Source organism: Sinocyclocheilus rhinocerous, unplaced genomic scaffold (genome assembly GCF_001515625.1).
Source record: "Sinocyclocheilus rhinocerous isolate Xijiao unplaced genomic scaffold, SAMN03320098_v1.1 scaffold2988, whole genome shotgun sequence".
NCBI lineage: Eukaryota > Metazoa > Chordata > Actinopteri > Cypriniformes > Cyprinidae > Sinocyclocheilus > Sinocyclocheilus rhinocerous.
Window position 1 is genome coordinate 374,235 of NW_015665674.1, and position 15,793 is coordinate 390,027.

At 37.3% G+C, this 15,793-nt stretch overlaps 2 protein-coding genes and 2 pseudogenes across 3 annotated transcripts in view; 3 read left to right on the plus strand and 1 right to left on the minus strand.

The window, feature by feature from the left end:
• Positions 1–2,933, minus strand: part of LOC107731442 (rho GTPase-activating protein 42) — a 27,273-nt gene extending 24,340 nt beyond the window's left edge. For both annotated transcript variants that reach the window (XM_016542523.1, XM_016542522.1), the window contains exons 1-2: positions 2,612–2,933; positions 1,685–1,780 (exon numbers count right to left, since the gene is read on the minus strand). In XM_016542523.1, coding sequence (XP_016398009.1) covers positions 1,685–1,780; positions 2,612–2,765 — 250 coding nt within the window. In that variant the 5' untranslated portion in view covers positions 2,766–2,933. The remainder of the gene's footprint in view (positions 1–1,684; positions 1,781–2,611) is intronic.
• Positions 2,892–8,901, plus strand: LOC107731439 (F-box only protein 40-like; annotated as a pseudogene).
• A 2,679-nt stretch (positions 8,902–11,580) lies between these two features.
• On the plus strand, positions 11,581–12,872 carry LOC107731446 (complement C1q subcomponent subunit A-like). Its single transcript, XM_016542527.1, has 3 exons — positions 11,581–11,643; positions 11,777–11,940; positions 12,074–12,872. Exons 2-3 carry the CDS (start codon positions 11,787–11,789, stop codon positions 12,655–12,657), a joined length of 738 nt encoding a protein of 245 aa, XP_016398013.1. The 5' UTR covers positions 11,581–11,643; positions 11,777–11,786; the 3' UTR covers positions 12,658–12,872.
• Positions 12,873–13,417: 545 nt separating this feature from the next.
• LOC107731440 (complement C1q subcomponent subunit C-like) lies at positions 13,418–14,831 on the plus strand (annotated as a pseudogene).
• Positions 14,832–15,793: the final 962 nt, after the last annotated feature.

Below are 15,793 nucleotides of genomic sequence, written 5' to 3' on the forward strand. Positions count from 1 at the left end.
TACATTTCTGACAGCGTGATTGTTCATGTTAGTTCCTGAATATGCCTTGTTGTAATACTGTAATACTTGTTGCTGATACTTAAAATATAATCCAGATACAGGCTAAAACCAGCACCTGAGAAATGATTTAAACCATGCAGAAGAAAACAACTGTGATCTAAAATAAACTACTGTTGATATTATGTCATGCTACTAAAATCACATGATGTTGTGATTCTGAGATTGTGCTTTTTTTCCCCTAAACAAAATACGCTTTGGCCACATCACTTCCTGTCCTGGGATATACAGCATTTTTCTGTTTTGCGATAAGCAGGGTCCCACCTCTCAGTCCCCCTCATCATTCTCTGAGGATTTTAACTCCTCCAGATATCAAATTAGGAACTCAGATAAGAACTACTTTCAACTACTTTCTATTAGAAGCACAGACTACAGATAAACACACCCTCGGTCATTTCAAAATCATGTTACAGCAAGACAAATCTGCTTTGCAAATGTAGCAGGAGAACCACAAATCCGCAGAGATGCACTTAAAAGGACGTGCTAGGCATGCATGATACAATACTCATCCTGTTGAGATATTCATATCACATTCAAAGAACTGGCATTATGATTTATCGCAAACATACTCTACTGTTCAAAAGTTTGGGGTGCATTTTTATTTTATTTTTTTTAACTGTTTTTGAAAGAAGTCTCTTATGCTCACCAAGGCTGCATTTATTTGATCAGATAGTTAGAAAAAAATCTTATTACCTCAAACTTTTGAAAGGTAGTGTATGGCCATTATTTTAAATCAGTACAACCATAACCAGTATTGCCAAACCCTATTAAATGAAAGATTTTTATGTATTTTAAAGAAAAAAGGGGTACATTTTAACATTAAACACTAAGCTGCAAATTATCAGAGTCTCACCAGCCTAAATATCTAAGAGTGTTATGACCAATATGGACAGCCAGGGCCAGAAAGGAACATTCTCACACCTTGCAGACGGTTGTTTGGGTTCATGGTTTTCTAAATGCCAGGCAGCAATTGTCTGTCTGATAAAGAACCATCACTGTTGTGTTTGACACTATGGAGCTGTAATGCTACAGTAATGTGTGTTTTCTCAGCTTACTGTTGGTGGGTGACTTAGGACGACAGCTGCAAATAAAAAGCTTATGGAGGCATGAACATTTTGGAGACTGTTTCAAAGTTTACATCACTATTTACAGCTTAAAGGGATAGTTCACACAACAAATGAATGTTCTGCCATTATTTACACACTCTCACGTCATTCCAAACCTGTATGACTTTCTTTAGTCTGTGAGACAAAGGAGTTATTCATAGCTGAATGACTAAGAAATGAATTTTCCATACAATGAATGGCAATCTTAGCTATCAAGCTAAATTCTCAAGGCAAGATTTTTTGTGAATAACAATGTAAATTTTCTTTAGGGTACTTTTTTGGGATTGACTCCTTTTGTCCCCATCCACTTTTTTAGTATGAATGAGAGCGGCTTCAACATTCTACTAAACGTTTCCTTGCATGAAAGAGTTGCATGAAAGAAAGAGTACTGGTTCAGAAAGACATTAAGGTAAGTAAATGATGACAGAATTAAATTTTTCTCCGGATAAGAAATTGTATAATTTATTCAATTGCATGATTATTCAAATAATTTTCATCTCGATCATTTGCCAACTACTTACCAATGTTAATCTCATCATCTGTCTCTGCATCTCCGATGCATTCAAACTGGAAATCCTGTAGAGACTGGGAAAATTTCTGCACAGCTGCAGATAGATCTGTCAGAGAGACAACAAACAGTTATGTGACAGAGCTTCCTAATAATTTGAGCATATTCACTGAGTTTTCAGTTATTAATATAATATTATATAAGCTGTGATTTGTTCAGACTAAAAGGAAGGAGATAACATCACAAATACTTCAAGTCAATTAAAGCATTAGTGATGTAGGTCTTTTCTGGAAGACATTCACTGATTTTGTTTAGTACAAAAGCCCAAATGAGCCTTCTGCCAGACTGCATTGTGGCTGAGAATAAAGGAGAAAGTTGTGAAAGAGAATAATGCTGAAAATAACAAGAAATAGTCAAAGCTGATTGGACCTAAATGTTCAAAGGCTAAGACTAGTGCAAAGCAAATATATCTAGAGGAAGGCAGGAGGAGCCATGCTGGTGAAGTGGCTGATAACAGCATATCTAGCAGAGATTTGTCTCCTTTCTGATATCACATCAGATACCAGCTGAATAAACAAGCATTAAATGATGGCGTGCACCAACCCTAGTGTACATGTTCACTTCCTCAACCTGTTTGATATTAGAGTGGTTAAATATGTTTGTAATGATTTGCTTTTTGAGATTAAATTGTTAATAAGACTCTGAAGACCCTTTACATGGGGAGCTGTAGTTTTAAGTAGTTAAATGAAATGTCTTTAAAAGGGTAAAAGGTCAGCTACCAGTTTATCATAGGTACTTTCTTAATTGGTCCTTTCTTAATTATTAATATATATAATAAAAAATATTTAAATAGCACAACAAATCTGAGCTTTCTCGCTTATAAACCTCCATAAATCACAGATTATCTTACTTTTAAAAAGACACACGACCTGTAACTTACTTTTCAGCGCACTTATAAGCATATTTCCATCTTTGATTAGTTCCTTGATGAATTTATTAGTACGATCCAGCTCAATTTCGTGGCATTTGAGTCGCTCTCTGAAGTCAGGACTGTCCAGAAAAGAATCACTGAATTCCAGCGCCGGGAGCCCCATTGTAAAAGTGCGAATGAATGAAACAGTGAAACAAAACCTGAAGAACAGCGTTAATCCTCGGGAAAAGTAGTTTTCTTAATAGAGTAAACTTTTCACGCTTACGAGTCCCGAAACCCCACTTCCGGCATGTTGTTTCCCTGCTCAATCACAGAGGCTCAGCAGAGCGAGAGAGCGAGCGTAGCGGTGACTCCTACTGGTCTGATCCCGCTCACCTACAGTAAAACATCAGGACGTGATTAGCGGCTGTGCTGTGCTTGGTATGCAGGCTACTACACCCTCCTGAGGTGACTCTAGAAGTCGTCTCTGTGTACAAATATGAAGGATTTTCAGGACAGAAAAATGTAACATGCTGGGTTTTATTTGGATGGATATTAAGTAATCTGAATCAGCATACTTTCTTGTTTAATTTGAATAAAACATTTAAGTGTTTGATCTACATGTTAGAAAACTAGAAATTTCATGACCAGAAAGGGCCCATAAATATATAACAAAAATACAGGCCACAGTTGACAGAACTGCTTATTTAATACATTTGATTACCACAATTAATATAGGGCCTACACAGATTTTAAGTTTTACATTTTAACATTCATGGTTACAGTGGAACTATATAGTATACCATAGCTACTACACTGTACTATGTACTAACTACACTTCATAGGCTTCCTATAGCCCCTCTTTCAAAAAATGTACCATGGTAATTATAGTTCCAACAAATAATACTACATTTAGTCCTAAATACTACAGTTAAACTGGTACTGGCATTTGTTACTTGGTTTCCACCAGTGAAATAAACAAAAATACCACTATTTTAAAAGTTACTCTTTTTAATTGAATATATCATATTAATTTCTAATAACATTTATCATGTCATGATAATTTGTCAGAAAATGTGGTTAGCCTACTATAGTGCATTTTATATATACTGTGGTATAGTATGCTATACTATAGCATTCAATTGCATTCCACACCAAACTACACATAATTATTTTTTTCTGTAGAATTTCATGATGGTAAAAAGTTATATTAGTTAACGGCATCAATTAAAATTTTTAATTGTACTTGTTTCTGAGCCAGCCCTGCTATGGCCAGATATGCCGAGATAGGCTCTAGCATCCCTGCAACTCTACAGAGGACAAGCAGTTTGGAAAAAGGATGGATGTTCCCGAGCCTTCTGATAAAAAGGCAACTACATTAGGAACATCACATGACAAAAACTTACTATGGCCAGATATGCCGAGATAGGCTCTAGCATCCCTGCAACTCTACAGAGGACAAGCAGTTTGGAAAAAAAAGATGGATGTTCCCGAGCCTTCTGATAAAAAGGCAACTACATTAGGAACATCACATGACAAAAACTTATTAATAAAAATATGGAAAGGGTAAGGATGGAGAAGAACACAAAATGTGTTTGTGTTGAGATACCAAAAGGGTTTCTTGAATAATATGCTGTGTGCTTGTGGATCCCTCCCTGTTCCTTAAACCAAAAGGAAAGACTGCCATCTGGTGACCCACTGATGAAACCATAAAAAACAAACAGGTTTAAACTCTTTCTGCTCATCTGTCCTGTCTTCTGTTCGCCCTCTGTAGGTAGTAAAGAGCTATAATTATAGCAAGAGAGACAAAAATAGATTTTTATTTGACAATGTTTGTCATGTGTTTGTCAAATTTTCCTCAGTACCTTCAAGTCATGTAACTTGCTACTGACAGCTGAGGCAACTATTTTTAACATTGAATATTTTGAACTTCTTGAGACATGGTTCACACTTTAGGTAAGTTGTTTGGTAACGGTTTAGGTTCTGCTGTCAGTGCTGTCTACAGCCGCTTGCCCTTACAGCAAAGTCTTACAAAACCAGGTACTTTTATAAGGAAAATATATGTTTTAGCACAATGTAATATATAAATGCATACAGATAATTGATCAATATTTTAATGAATAAGATACTACCTTTTTTCCAGAAGCTGCTGTTGCACATTGACACTGCTTCAGATAATAATGGTATGTACATATCATTTTCTGATTATTAAAATATTGGTTACTCAGTGATATTTTGTATGTAAAAATATGTCATAATGCAGATTTGAATTACAGAATTTTGTAGCATTATATTATAGAGCATTATGGTGTAATGAAAAGTGAAAAGTGTAATGAAACTGCTCCATGCCGTTATTTTTCTAATTAATTGAGCAAAGATGAGATAACTTAATATAGCTCAAGATTGTTTTTTTTGTGTGGTTTTAGTCCACATATTTTAGATTTGAGGCTGTCATGATCCCAGCCTGTGTTCCCGTCTTGTGTTGTACTCTTATTTTGAAATTAATTCAACATTACAGAAGCCATTCGTATGCTTTTGTATTCATAAAAGTTGACTCAAAATCAGATAGATCTAAATTAATCAAAATTTTTGTCCAATCAAAATGCGCTTTCGAATGAGAAAGTCCCTCCTGTTTCTATAGGACAGGGGTCACCAGACTCTGTCCTGGAGGGTCGGTGTCCTGCAGAGTTTACCTCCAACTTGCCTCAACACACCTGCCTTGAAGTTTCTAGTATGCCTTGTAAGACATTGATTAGCTAGTTCTGGTGTGTTTGATTAGGGTTGGAGGCGGAGCTTAACTCTGCAGGACACCGGCCCTCCAGGACCAAGTTTGGTGACCCCTGCTATAGGACTAGATTATAGAATATAGAATGAATTCTGTGCTAGTCTTTTTGAAATTCCAATTTGGAACCAGTGCAAGTTGCTTTGTTGTGCTTGTCTATTGTGTTTTTCCACAGAGGAGGATCCGGTCCGAGGCTGCACAGACATTGTGAGACCTGTTTCAGTCGCCGCTGCAAAGCCTCCATAGAAGTGTCTGTGTCATGCATGGTCATCAACTGCCGCTTGCTTTGTGGGGCCTCCTTCCACATGTGTAAAGAGGATGAACACTCCCTGTTGTGTCCCAATGAGAAGGTCCCTTGTCTCAATGCTCACTATGGCTGCCCTTTCACCATGTGTCACTCTCGGCTGGCCAAACACCTTGAGGTGTGTCCCGCGAGCGTCGTCTGCTGCTCGATGGAGTGGAACCGTTGGCCTCTTGAGAACCCAGATGCCCCCTTGTATACAAACCTACTGAAAGAGCTCCACGAGCAAGAATCACTGGACCTTTCCATGGCACTGAGAGACCAGAAACATCTATGTGCCCGGTTGAAAATGAGGAAATGGTTATGAGTTAATGGCAGAACAAGAAGAGGAGCCTGCCGCAGTGGAGGAGTATGACGATGAGGAGGAAGCAGTAGGAAAAGAGACTGTGTGTAATGGGATGCACGTCAATGGACGTGGAGGTTCAGGAGGAGGCTTGGTGAATGGACCATCTAAAGCTTGTGAGAAAGCTCTGAAAGAAGATGTGGTCCTCAATAGTCCTGTTGACAAGGACAAGTACAATCTTTTCGAAAAGATGTTTAGCATGGAAATGGGTGGTTGCAAGCAGGCAGAGGCGTAGGCATCGAAAACAGAAGAACAGAATGGAAAAAAGACTTCTTCTAAAGGTTCTTCAAAGCCACAAGGAGCTTCTGTACAGCCCGAGAAAAAGGAAGCAAACGTATCCCATGTGGATATCATCAAAACTGGACTGGCACCTTGGTAGGATGGTGTCCTGGAGCGACTCGGACAGGAAGTGAAACCTAGAAAATTCAACATGTACATAGTGCATCATGGGCGCATGTTGATCTCCTTTGGTCAGATGGATGCTTGCACGCCCAGAGAGAGAGATTTTGTTTATGGGAAGTTGGAGCCAATACCAGTCCAGACTCTACGTTCCTTTAAGGTTCCCAGTAGTTACAAACAAAGACGCATTCAACTTAGAGAATTCAATACGAGAGTAATGACCGAGCACAAGGGCGTTGGCACATCTGACCTGGATAGGTCTAAGAAAGATGGTGGGGAGATGGATGAGATGTTTTCAACCCTACTTTGTTATGCAGAGGTTGAGATAAGAGGCCACAAAATAAGTGAAACAGTGGCAACAGATGGACTTTATGTCGATATCGCAACACAGACGTATAATTTTGCCACAGCTCCCTTCAAATCCAACGCAACTCTGACTGAAATTACAGCAGGCAGGGATTTGAAACTTCACATTGACCTCGATACAGAAGCGGATACGCTCAGACACAACAAATCAACCTCAGCTTTCACGTTCCTGTGTGGCCATTTCTTCCTGCGGGATGAGTTTGCCTCACACTTTAAGAACGTGCACTTGGATATCCAGTCCTCTCTGAGTGGCTGGTTTGAGCAGAGATGTCCTTTGGCCTACCTTGGTTGCACCTTCAGTCAGAGAAGATTACAGCCCTCCACACACAGGGCCAAAGTCTCCTATAACCAAGACCTCAGTATTTTCACTCTCACTCCTGAGGTTCCTGCCTCTCTTATGAGCGATTCACAGACCGTTCCACTAAAGGCACATATCAAATATGAAGATTCTCTCAGTAACCTTCCCTTCGAGGTGCTTTGCCACATCATTAGTTACCTGGATAGTTTCACCCTGTCCCAGCTATCCTTAGTCTCCCGATTGTTCAGGGATATATGTGCCACACTTCTGCAGGAGAGAGGAATGGTGGGCTTTAAGTGGCGTAAGAAGTCTCATGGAGGAACCCGCTGGAAACCTACCAAAGTAAGACATTTCAGCATTTGTCAGCAAATATATTTTTAATGTTTTTTTTTTTTTTTTTAGTTATAGCAATGAATTAAACCAAGCAACCATTTGTTTAGAATTTATTGCTATCATATTTCTGAAAAGATTCTAACAATTCAAAATCTGCATTGATTTATTGATTTTAATTATATTATTTTCTTTATATTTCTCTATCGCTCTTTCTTAGGTCTGGGAGTTCAGGACTCTTTTTAGTAAAGTTGGTAACTGGTGCATAGGCAACACACCATCAATTAGAGCCCTGCACGGGCTTCAAATTTAGGCCCTAGCCCTGCCCTGGCCCGAGATGCTCAGATCCTAGCCCGGCCCGAGTCCGACCCGAGCCCCCTTCTCCCAAAACAGCTTATACTACTGTTCCAGCTATTAAAATAGTTCATGTAATGGCAAAGTGATTATATTTCGTTTCGTTTTTTTTATTAAGTTAATTTAGAAAAACGTTTGGAGCATTTTCTGTTTGTTAAATTAACGACCAAGCGGCCAGCGGCAGACAGTGAGCCTATGTTTGATCAATTTAGCCTTCTCAAATCATCACGACTTGGCTAAAATAAAATCTATAGATATAAAACAGTTCAAGCATATAAAAATGTTTAAACGTGAAACCTAGATAAATGTGCGCTATAGCCAATATTTTGTGCGGAGAGTGTAAGCTGAAGCGCGCTTTGCAGGACATGGAGGCGCCAGCGCGTAACTGTAAAGGGTCTACTTTTATTTGTGTGCACTCACAATATCAACAAAACGTTGTGCTTTTATAAAATAAAGAATGATGCGCTTTCTGCCGTCTCGTCTTGAACAGGCGCGCTTCACAAAAATGAACCAAGACTCAGCGAATACATGTCTCACAGACATGACAAATATATCTATAGAAGGCTTTAAATTACTACTTAACATAATAAAACAAATCAAAAACATTAAAATCATAATCCGTAAAGATGCACTTCTCTCTAAAGGTGCGTCTAATGAGGAGATGGCGAGTCAGGATCGGCAACTTCATCCTTGCGACACCGACTCAGAAAACACTATTTATTATTAAATAATTCAAATATCTCCATCCTCTTTCGCCCTGACACATTTACGGTAATTACTTTTGCCGATGCTTTGCGGCAAGCTTAAAGGGTTAGTTCACCCAAAAATGAAAATTAGGCTGCGTTTTACTGACCCCCGATGCATCCTACGTGTATATGACTTTCTTCTTTCAGACAAATCCAGTCGGAGTTATATTAAAAATTGTCTTTGATCTGCCCGAAGCCCGGCCCGAGGGGGCGTAAAAAAGTCGGGGCCCATCGGGCCCGGGCTTAAATGCAGGGCTCTACCATCAATGGCTGAACACCTGAAACACTGTCCATTCTACCAAACTGAACTGAAAACTGAGCCTTTTGCCCTGGCCAGTATGCTTGACTACAAAGGAAAGGAGAGACACAGTTTGGTTTCTTTGTTTATGAGACGCAAATGATACTGTAACTGGAACTTTTATTTTGAATATTTGGTAGTTACAGTGAGTCAATATCCACTAGTGAAAATGATTCTATTTATATTATGCTAATATTTACTACTGTTAAATTAATATTCTACTAATATATGTTTCTTTACAAATGATAACAACTGGAGTGTAAAAATTAATTTAAAAATGATCATTTCAGGATGTTTGAGTGTTTGTTACATTTTTGCTTATTGACAGTAGTCATTTCCACTTTATCACTGTCACAAAATTGCTCATCTGCCTAGAATGCAAAATCTTATTATTTATGGTTATTTATTAATCATTTTATTTCTAGGTTTAAATTAATTTTGACTCCCAGATGTTCAGATATTAAAGGTACTTTTTGTGTTTGATTTCTAACTTAATCTTGCCTTTTATTCTCTCTCTGTAAAACTAAAACAATAACTTACAGTAAAGCAGAATGTGTTTCTTCACTTCGCTTTAGATTTCCATAGCTCTTGTCATGTTTTATGTTTTTGTTCAAACATGCGAGCATGAATGGGGATGATAAACCTATAGAGTAAAATGTACCATTTTTGTGTGCACCATATGCACAATAATTGTATGATTAGAAAAGCACTGTTGAATAAATAGGCCTAACAAACAAATGTAAATAAATAATGCTGAAAATGTTTAAAAACACCATATGTGCATGAAATAATTATTGCATTCAAACAGCCAAATGCAGCACAGTTGAAAAGAACAGCTTAAGAAAAGTTTGAGATGGCATGTCATCTTTAATCTTGACACAGTGTCTTGAAAACACCGGGTACCTAGAGCAGCTATGGTTACAGAACATGTAACTTGACTCTTGTGTGCCAAAAAACCCTTGTCACACACCCAGTATATGAACGTGTCTATTTTTAACTAGTGGGCAGACACAGATATAGTCTCACTCAAAGTTTTAGTGACTAAGCTAAACACTAGCGTGGAGCTCACAGTAAAAACACTATGGTAGGTCAACTTTTCTTTGCTTTTTTTAGTGTCTGCCAGCTAAATGCAAGATGTAAACATAGTAGTCTAAATATGTGCATTGTATCTGCAAGAAGCATTTAGGTTTTTAGCATTAGTTTAGGATTAATGATATTTCTGAAATACATTTCAGGTTTCACCACTAAGAGGAGGAACATGCACAAGAGCCAGAAAGAGGGTGAGTTTCTACAGTAATTGAAATACTGAATTAAAAAAAGGCAATCTGCAGAGAACAGGTCTATCATTTAGAGTCGGAAGTCTCAATGAGCCGTTTGTAGAGAAACACAATTTAAAAAACTCGAATTTTCTAGAAACTAGTGCTGTGAAACAATTAATCGCGATTAATCGCATCCAAAATCAAAGTTTTTGTTTACGTAATATATGTATGTGTACTGTGTATATTTATTATGTATGTATAAATACACACACATACAGTAAATATTTTGAAAATATTTACATGTATATACATTTATATATTTATATTCTTATATTTTATATTATATAGAAATATATTTAATATATAAACATAACATATTTTTCTTAAATATATACATGCATGTGTTTGTATTTATATATACATAATAAATATACACAGTATCCACACATATATTATGTAAACAAAAACTTTTATCTTGGATGCGATTAATCGTTTGACAGCACTACTAGAAACAATACAAGCAGAGACTGCTAAATGCATAAATCTCAAAATGTGTTTCTCAAACTCAAAATGATGGAGCAGTTCACTTATGTACGTGCATGAACATTTAAAAAATAATAATCTGACTTACACTAATTGACCTTCAAATCGTCATCAGGTTTTGCAGTTTAGCAACCTGTTTTCCACTGTGGACAGCTGGTGATTTGACAAATTGCCTCTAATTTCTGAACATCTAAAGGTTTGTTCATACGACCAGAGGGAGAATAAGACAGCAGCTGTTCCTTTAACTGGTGTTCATGAGTGCCATGAGAAGGAAGCACACAGGAATCAGAGTCTAGTCTCCATGCTCATGAAAAACAAGTAGCATTTGTATTATAAGAGACAATCAAATTAAATGTTGTTTTTATGTGACATATACATACACACTTACACACAAACACACAAAATCATCTATAATGAAAATCAGTGTTATTTTGTTCACAATTTTATTTTGTCATATGTGCAAAAATAAATAAATAAACCACAATTTTTCAGTTTTGGCATGGAATTATTATTATAATTTTTTTGTGTGTGTTAAATGTATGCCCTGTCCTTTCACCCAGACATGAAAATTAAATCATCATTTACTCACCCTCATGTCTTTCCAGACCTGTAGGCCTATTGCTTACTTTCTTCTGCAAATCACAAAAGAAGATATTTTGAAGAATGTTGGTAACCAAACCGTTTGATTACCATCGACTTTGTATAGACAAAAAAAAAAAGAGTTTAAATTATGTGGTAATCTTATCATTGTTTACCTGTGTAGTTAAAAGGGTTAAGTTGGGTTAAGTGAAGGTTGTGACAGTAAAGGGGTAGTTTTAAGAATTAAAACAGATTTTTTTTTACCTTTTATTATGACACTAAATGTTTTATTAGAATAGAAAACATGTTGATGGAGAATGGGGAAGGAAAAATGCATGTGTTGGCAATTTCAATAGATGTTTAATATAGTTCAAATTTTGGAGAAATGAAACAATTACACAGCAGCAGCCTTTTTTTTCTTTTTACCCCATTTTACCGCTCACAAAATTTACAGAGGGACACTGGTAAGGCAGAATTTTCTAACTGCTAAGGATTTTATGATTTTAGATTACTATAACTTATATAGTTGTTTCTATTGTACATTAACTCAAAATGCCTGTGCAACTAACCTCATTTGTTCTTCGTGATTTATCTTAGATGTTTTAAGATGCAGCCGCTGGGTTTACTTGCTTTTCTTTGGGTGCTGCTTCCCTTTGCTTTCTGTCAGGATGATAAATGTGCGATACATGGGAGAGATGGCGTGAATGGAGTCCCTGGCAGAGACAGCTTACCAGGAGCAAAGGGAGAGAAAGGAGCAACAGGTAAGAAAGTAATGTGTGATATGCAATGCATCCTATATCCATGGGTAGTTGAAAATGTTCAGTTAAAAATAGCATTATAAAATAGCTGTTAAAACTGATATTATAGTTTTTGAATATTAGTATGTTCTCTCAGCATTGCAGGATGAGCTGAACAGTATCAGCCTGCAGGAACTCAAAGGAGAGACAGGCATCAGAGGCCCTCCAGGAGAACCTGGTCCAAAGGGTTTCATGGGTGTACAGGGCCCAAAGGGTTTTCCTGGTCCTAAGGGTCCTAGAGGATCGAGTGGTGGCATTGATGGCAGTGGAGAAGCCGGTAAGAAGCCAGCTTTCTCTGTGCTGCGAAACCGAGCACATTTGGCTTCACATGGCCAACCTGTGACCTTTGATAATCAACTTAGCAATGTTGATAATGAGTTCAACCTTGCAACTGGCTATTTCACTTGCAAGGTTCCTGGGGTGTATTACTTTGTGTTTCACGCATCATCTGAAGGACACTTATGTCTCAGACTTAAGAGTAACAGGAATGCAGTCAGCCTGAATTTCTGCGACTTGAACCCACGATCATTATCTGCTGTTGTGTCAGGTGGAGCTGCACTTCAACTATCTACAAATGACAAAGTATGGATTGAGCCTTTCACAAAAATTGCTGCTGGCAGCAAAATGCCCAAAAGCATGTATGCTGTGTTCAATGGATTTTTAATCTATCGTAACACATAGGAGACTTAAAAGTCTATTAAACACGTTGCCAATGATTACTGACTGCGGTAGTGATGTATAGCAGTGATGTAAGCATTTCAAAAACATTAATGAAAATCTAATCTGATCTGTTGCATGCTGCATTCAAATCTTGTATTCATGTATCTTGTCTTGTATTAAAACTGCTTTGTTGTCTTTGATAAATGTCTACAATTAACTAAATAAAAGCATAAGAACACGACTAAACAAAATGATTACCTTTCGATATTTTAATTCTGAATTCAACAATCCATTAACAATGAAATATGTATCTAATGAAAATAAGTTGTCTGATGTAAAAAAATATATATAATTTCTTGTTTGCTATTTTTATTAATTTATATTATAATGTATATTTATTTTTATGTAACACTATTTACACTGAAAAAAAAAATGATAAAACCGTTTTTACTCATAAATTGCTAGTAAATTTCACAAACAATAGACAAACTGCAAGTATACAGCATACTGAATTTTAAAAAATCCAGTAAAAATAGAACATCTGAAATAGTAGGCTACTTTCTTGTGAAATGTAGGCTACTCCAGTGATATTTGTTTTATTTACAACTTAGAAAAGTAATTTTTTTACAGTGTTATCAGCAGGGCTTAAGCTTGCACAGAAAGAAAATAGTCAAATGCTACTAAGCATGAAGCTTTGTTTGAATGCAGTTTTGTGAAAGATCCGTGGATAAGTGCAACACGTGCAGCACAAAAGAGGAACTGTGATTGCCATTTTGTCTGCCTCTCTCTGGTCTCTACGGACACTTGTCCTTCTCGAAGGATGCCGGGTTTTCCAGGTATCCCTGGATTTCCTGGACGTGATGGAAGGGAAGGGATGAAGGGAGAGAAAGGAGATCCTGGTAAGATTGACTCTTGATGGTTTTTATTATTATTATTAATTTAATTTAAAATAAATAATTCGGAGTGTTTTAGTTTGTGGGAACCTACCAGGTCTTATTCAGAACCTGTTTTATATTTTAAATATACTAAAACCGAATGACGTTCGGTTCCGTTAACGCGTCTCGCGCGTCCGATTCTCTCACGAGCTCGATTCCCGAACAAATGACTCTTATGATCCGGTTCCTTTTAGTGAATCAAAATCAATTCTCAAATGACTGGTTCTTTTAATGAATCATACCAATGAATCAATCGACACAAAGATACACGCAGTATTATATAATGTATGAAAGGTGCTACCACTTTTATATATTTAATATTGTTTAATATGGCCTATAATTAAGAACTTAATTGCATTTTTGCCAACTGCAAAATAAGACTATCTGTATACAGCAATTTAGTGAACTATAGCTTACCAAAGCTCAGATCAAATTAGTAATAAAACAACAAATAAAATTTAAGAGAAGTGTGTTGTATATGTTTGTCTGTAAGTTTCATAGGCCTGAGTAGAGAGCAACAATTTCCATATTAACATTAAAACAATGACCAACATTGTGGGATATTGGGTGAACCCAATGATGAAAACAAAAATACTAAATAATATTATATGCTAACCTACTAATTAAAAGTTAAAAATGCCAACAGACGTTGAGACAGGGTTAGGTTGTAGTAGTGCTGTATACTGTACTTCTAACATGATATAAAAACAATTGGTCTGTCTCAACAGGGATTCCTCTTAAACCTGATGAAACCAGGAAAAAGGGGGGGGAAAGGAGAACCTGGAATCAGAGGAATTCCTGGAAAGAGAGGTCTCCAAGGGGATTTCGGCATAATGGGACCACCCGGCCACCCAGGAGAGCCAGGGGAACCAGGCAATTTGGACACTTCCAGATCTCATCTGCAGTCTGCATTCAGTGTTGCCCGTTTCACAAGAGCCCATTCCGAGCCAAACGCTCTGATACGCTTCAGAGATGTTATCACCGATATCAATAAGGATTTCAGTATGTTTCATGTTTCAAGCATCGTCCAATGAAAAACATCTGTGTGTAAACCTAATTCATGATGAAAAGAAGCTAGCTGTTTTCTGTGACCACATGCAAAAGGGTAACCAGCAGGTGAGCTCTGGTGGGCTAGCGGTTTATCTGAAAGAAAATGAGAAAGTCTGGCTGACGACAGGCACCTATAATGGCCTGTTTGCAGAAGGGGAGAAAGCAGACAGTGTTTTCTCAGATTTCTTGATTCCCCTTACCAAAAAGTAGTATACTTCAAGTTTATTTTAGTAAGTCTGTAAGGTCCACGCACTTGGCCCAAGGAAGGTATCCAGTGGTGGATGAAGGTTTCTTGCGTGTTCGGTCTTTTTAGCGCGCAGAGTTATTCAATTTAGGTTTAACTCAAATCTGACTCCATTTTAGTATCTAATCTGACTCCATTTTAGTATGACCTCGAATTTAGGTTGAAAGGCAAATTGGTTGTTTGTCGGTCTCTAATTATTATTATTACTCTTCTGACATTTGATTATTCTAGTTAACTCTTTACTTATATTTACTCGTTCATTAGGAATCTATGTCGCTCAGGGTGCCTCACGGCGGCCGCTATGCGTGGGCTCCACGATCAAACTCGCCAGTCTGATCCTTAGCCAGAGGTTTGTGGCTAATACTATTTAATATACCTTAAATAGTAGGTCTGTTTAGCCCCCTACAGTTACCCATGTAATACTCAAACATTAATCAGCGGTTCTTCTAGAACCCCTTGTCTAGACCCCGATATTAATATAGCTACGTACAACTTAATTAACACTCCAAGCATTAATCAGCGGTTTTCTAGACCCTTAGTCTAGACCCCGATAGTTAGTATAACTACGTACAACTTAATTAATGCTGAAACAATATGCATGGTTAACGTAACTGAGTACAACTTAAACTAAGGTCAAGCGGTTAGTCAGAAATCCAGAATCTCACCTGATGCGCCCCATGCTTCATCTAACCTGAGATCTAGTATGCACGTAACCCTGGTCGCAGATTTGCGGAAACATACGCCTTCACTTAATCTACTTGAGGAAATAATTTCAGAGTAAGTCAGAATAAATCAAATGTAACAATTTATTATCAGTCAGGTAAATATGTATTATGCCAATTATCTCCACAGCCAATTCAACGATATCAAATCAATACAAGACATCAAATTCTCATAGACAAATCTAAGAGTAAGATGCATACCTGAC

Bases quoted from the DNA above. Each gene is read 5' to 3' on its own strand.
- LOC107731446 (XM_016542527.1), top strand. From the start codon at position 11,787: ATGCAGCCGCTGGGTTTACTTGCTTTTCTTTGGGTGCTGCTTCCCTTT. The intron at 11,941-12,073 runs GTAAGAAAGTAA...ATGTTCTCTCAG, and splicing joins GGGAGAGAAAGGAGCAACAG to CATTGCAGGATGAGCTGAAC.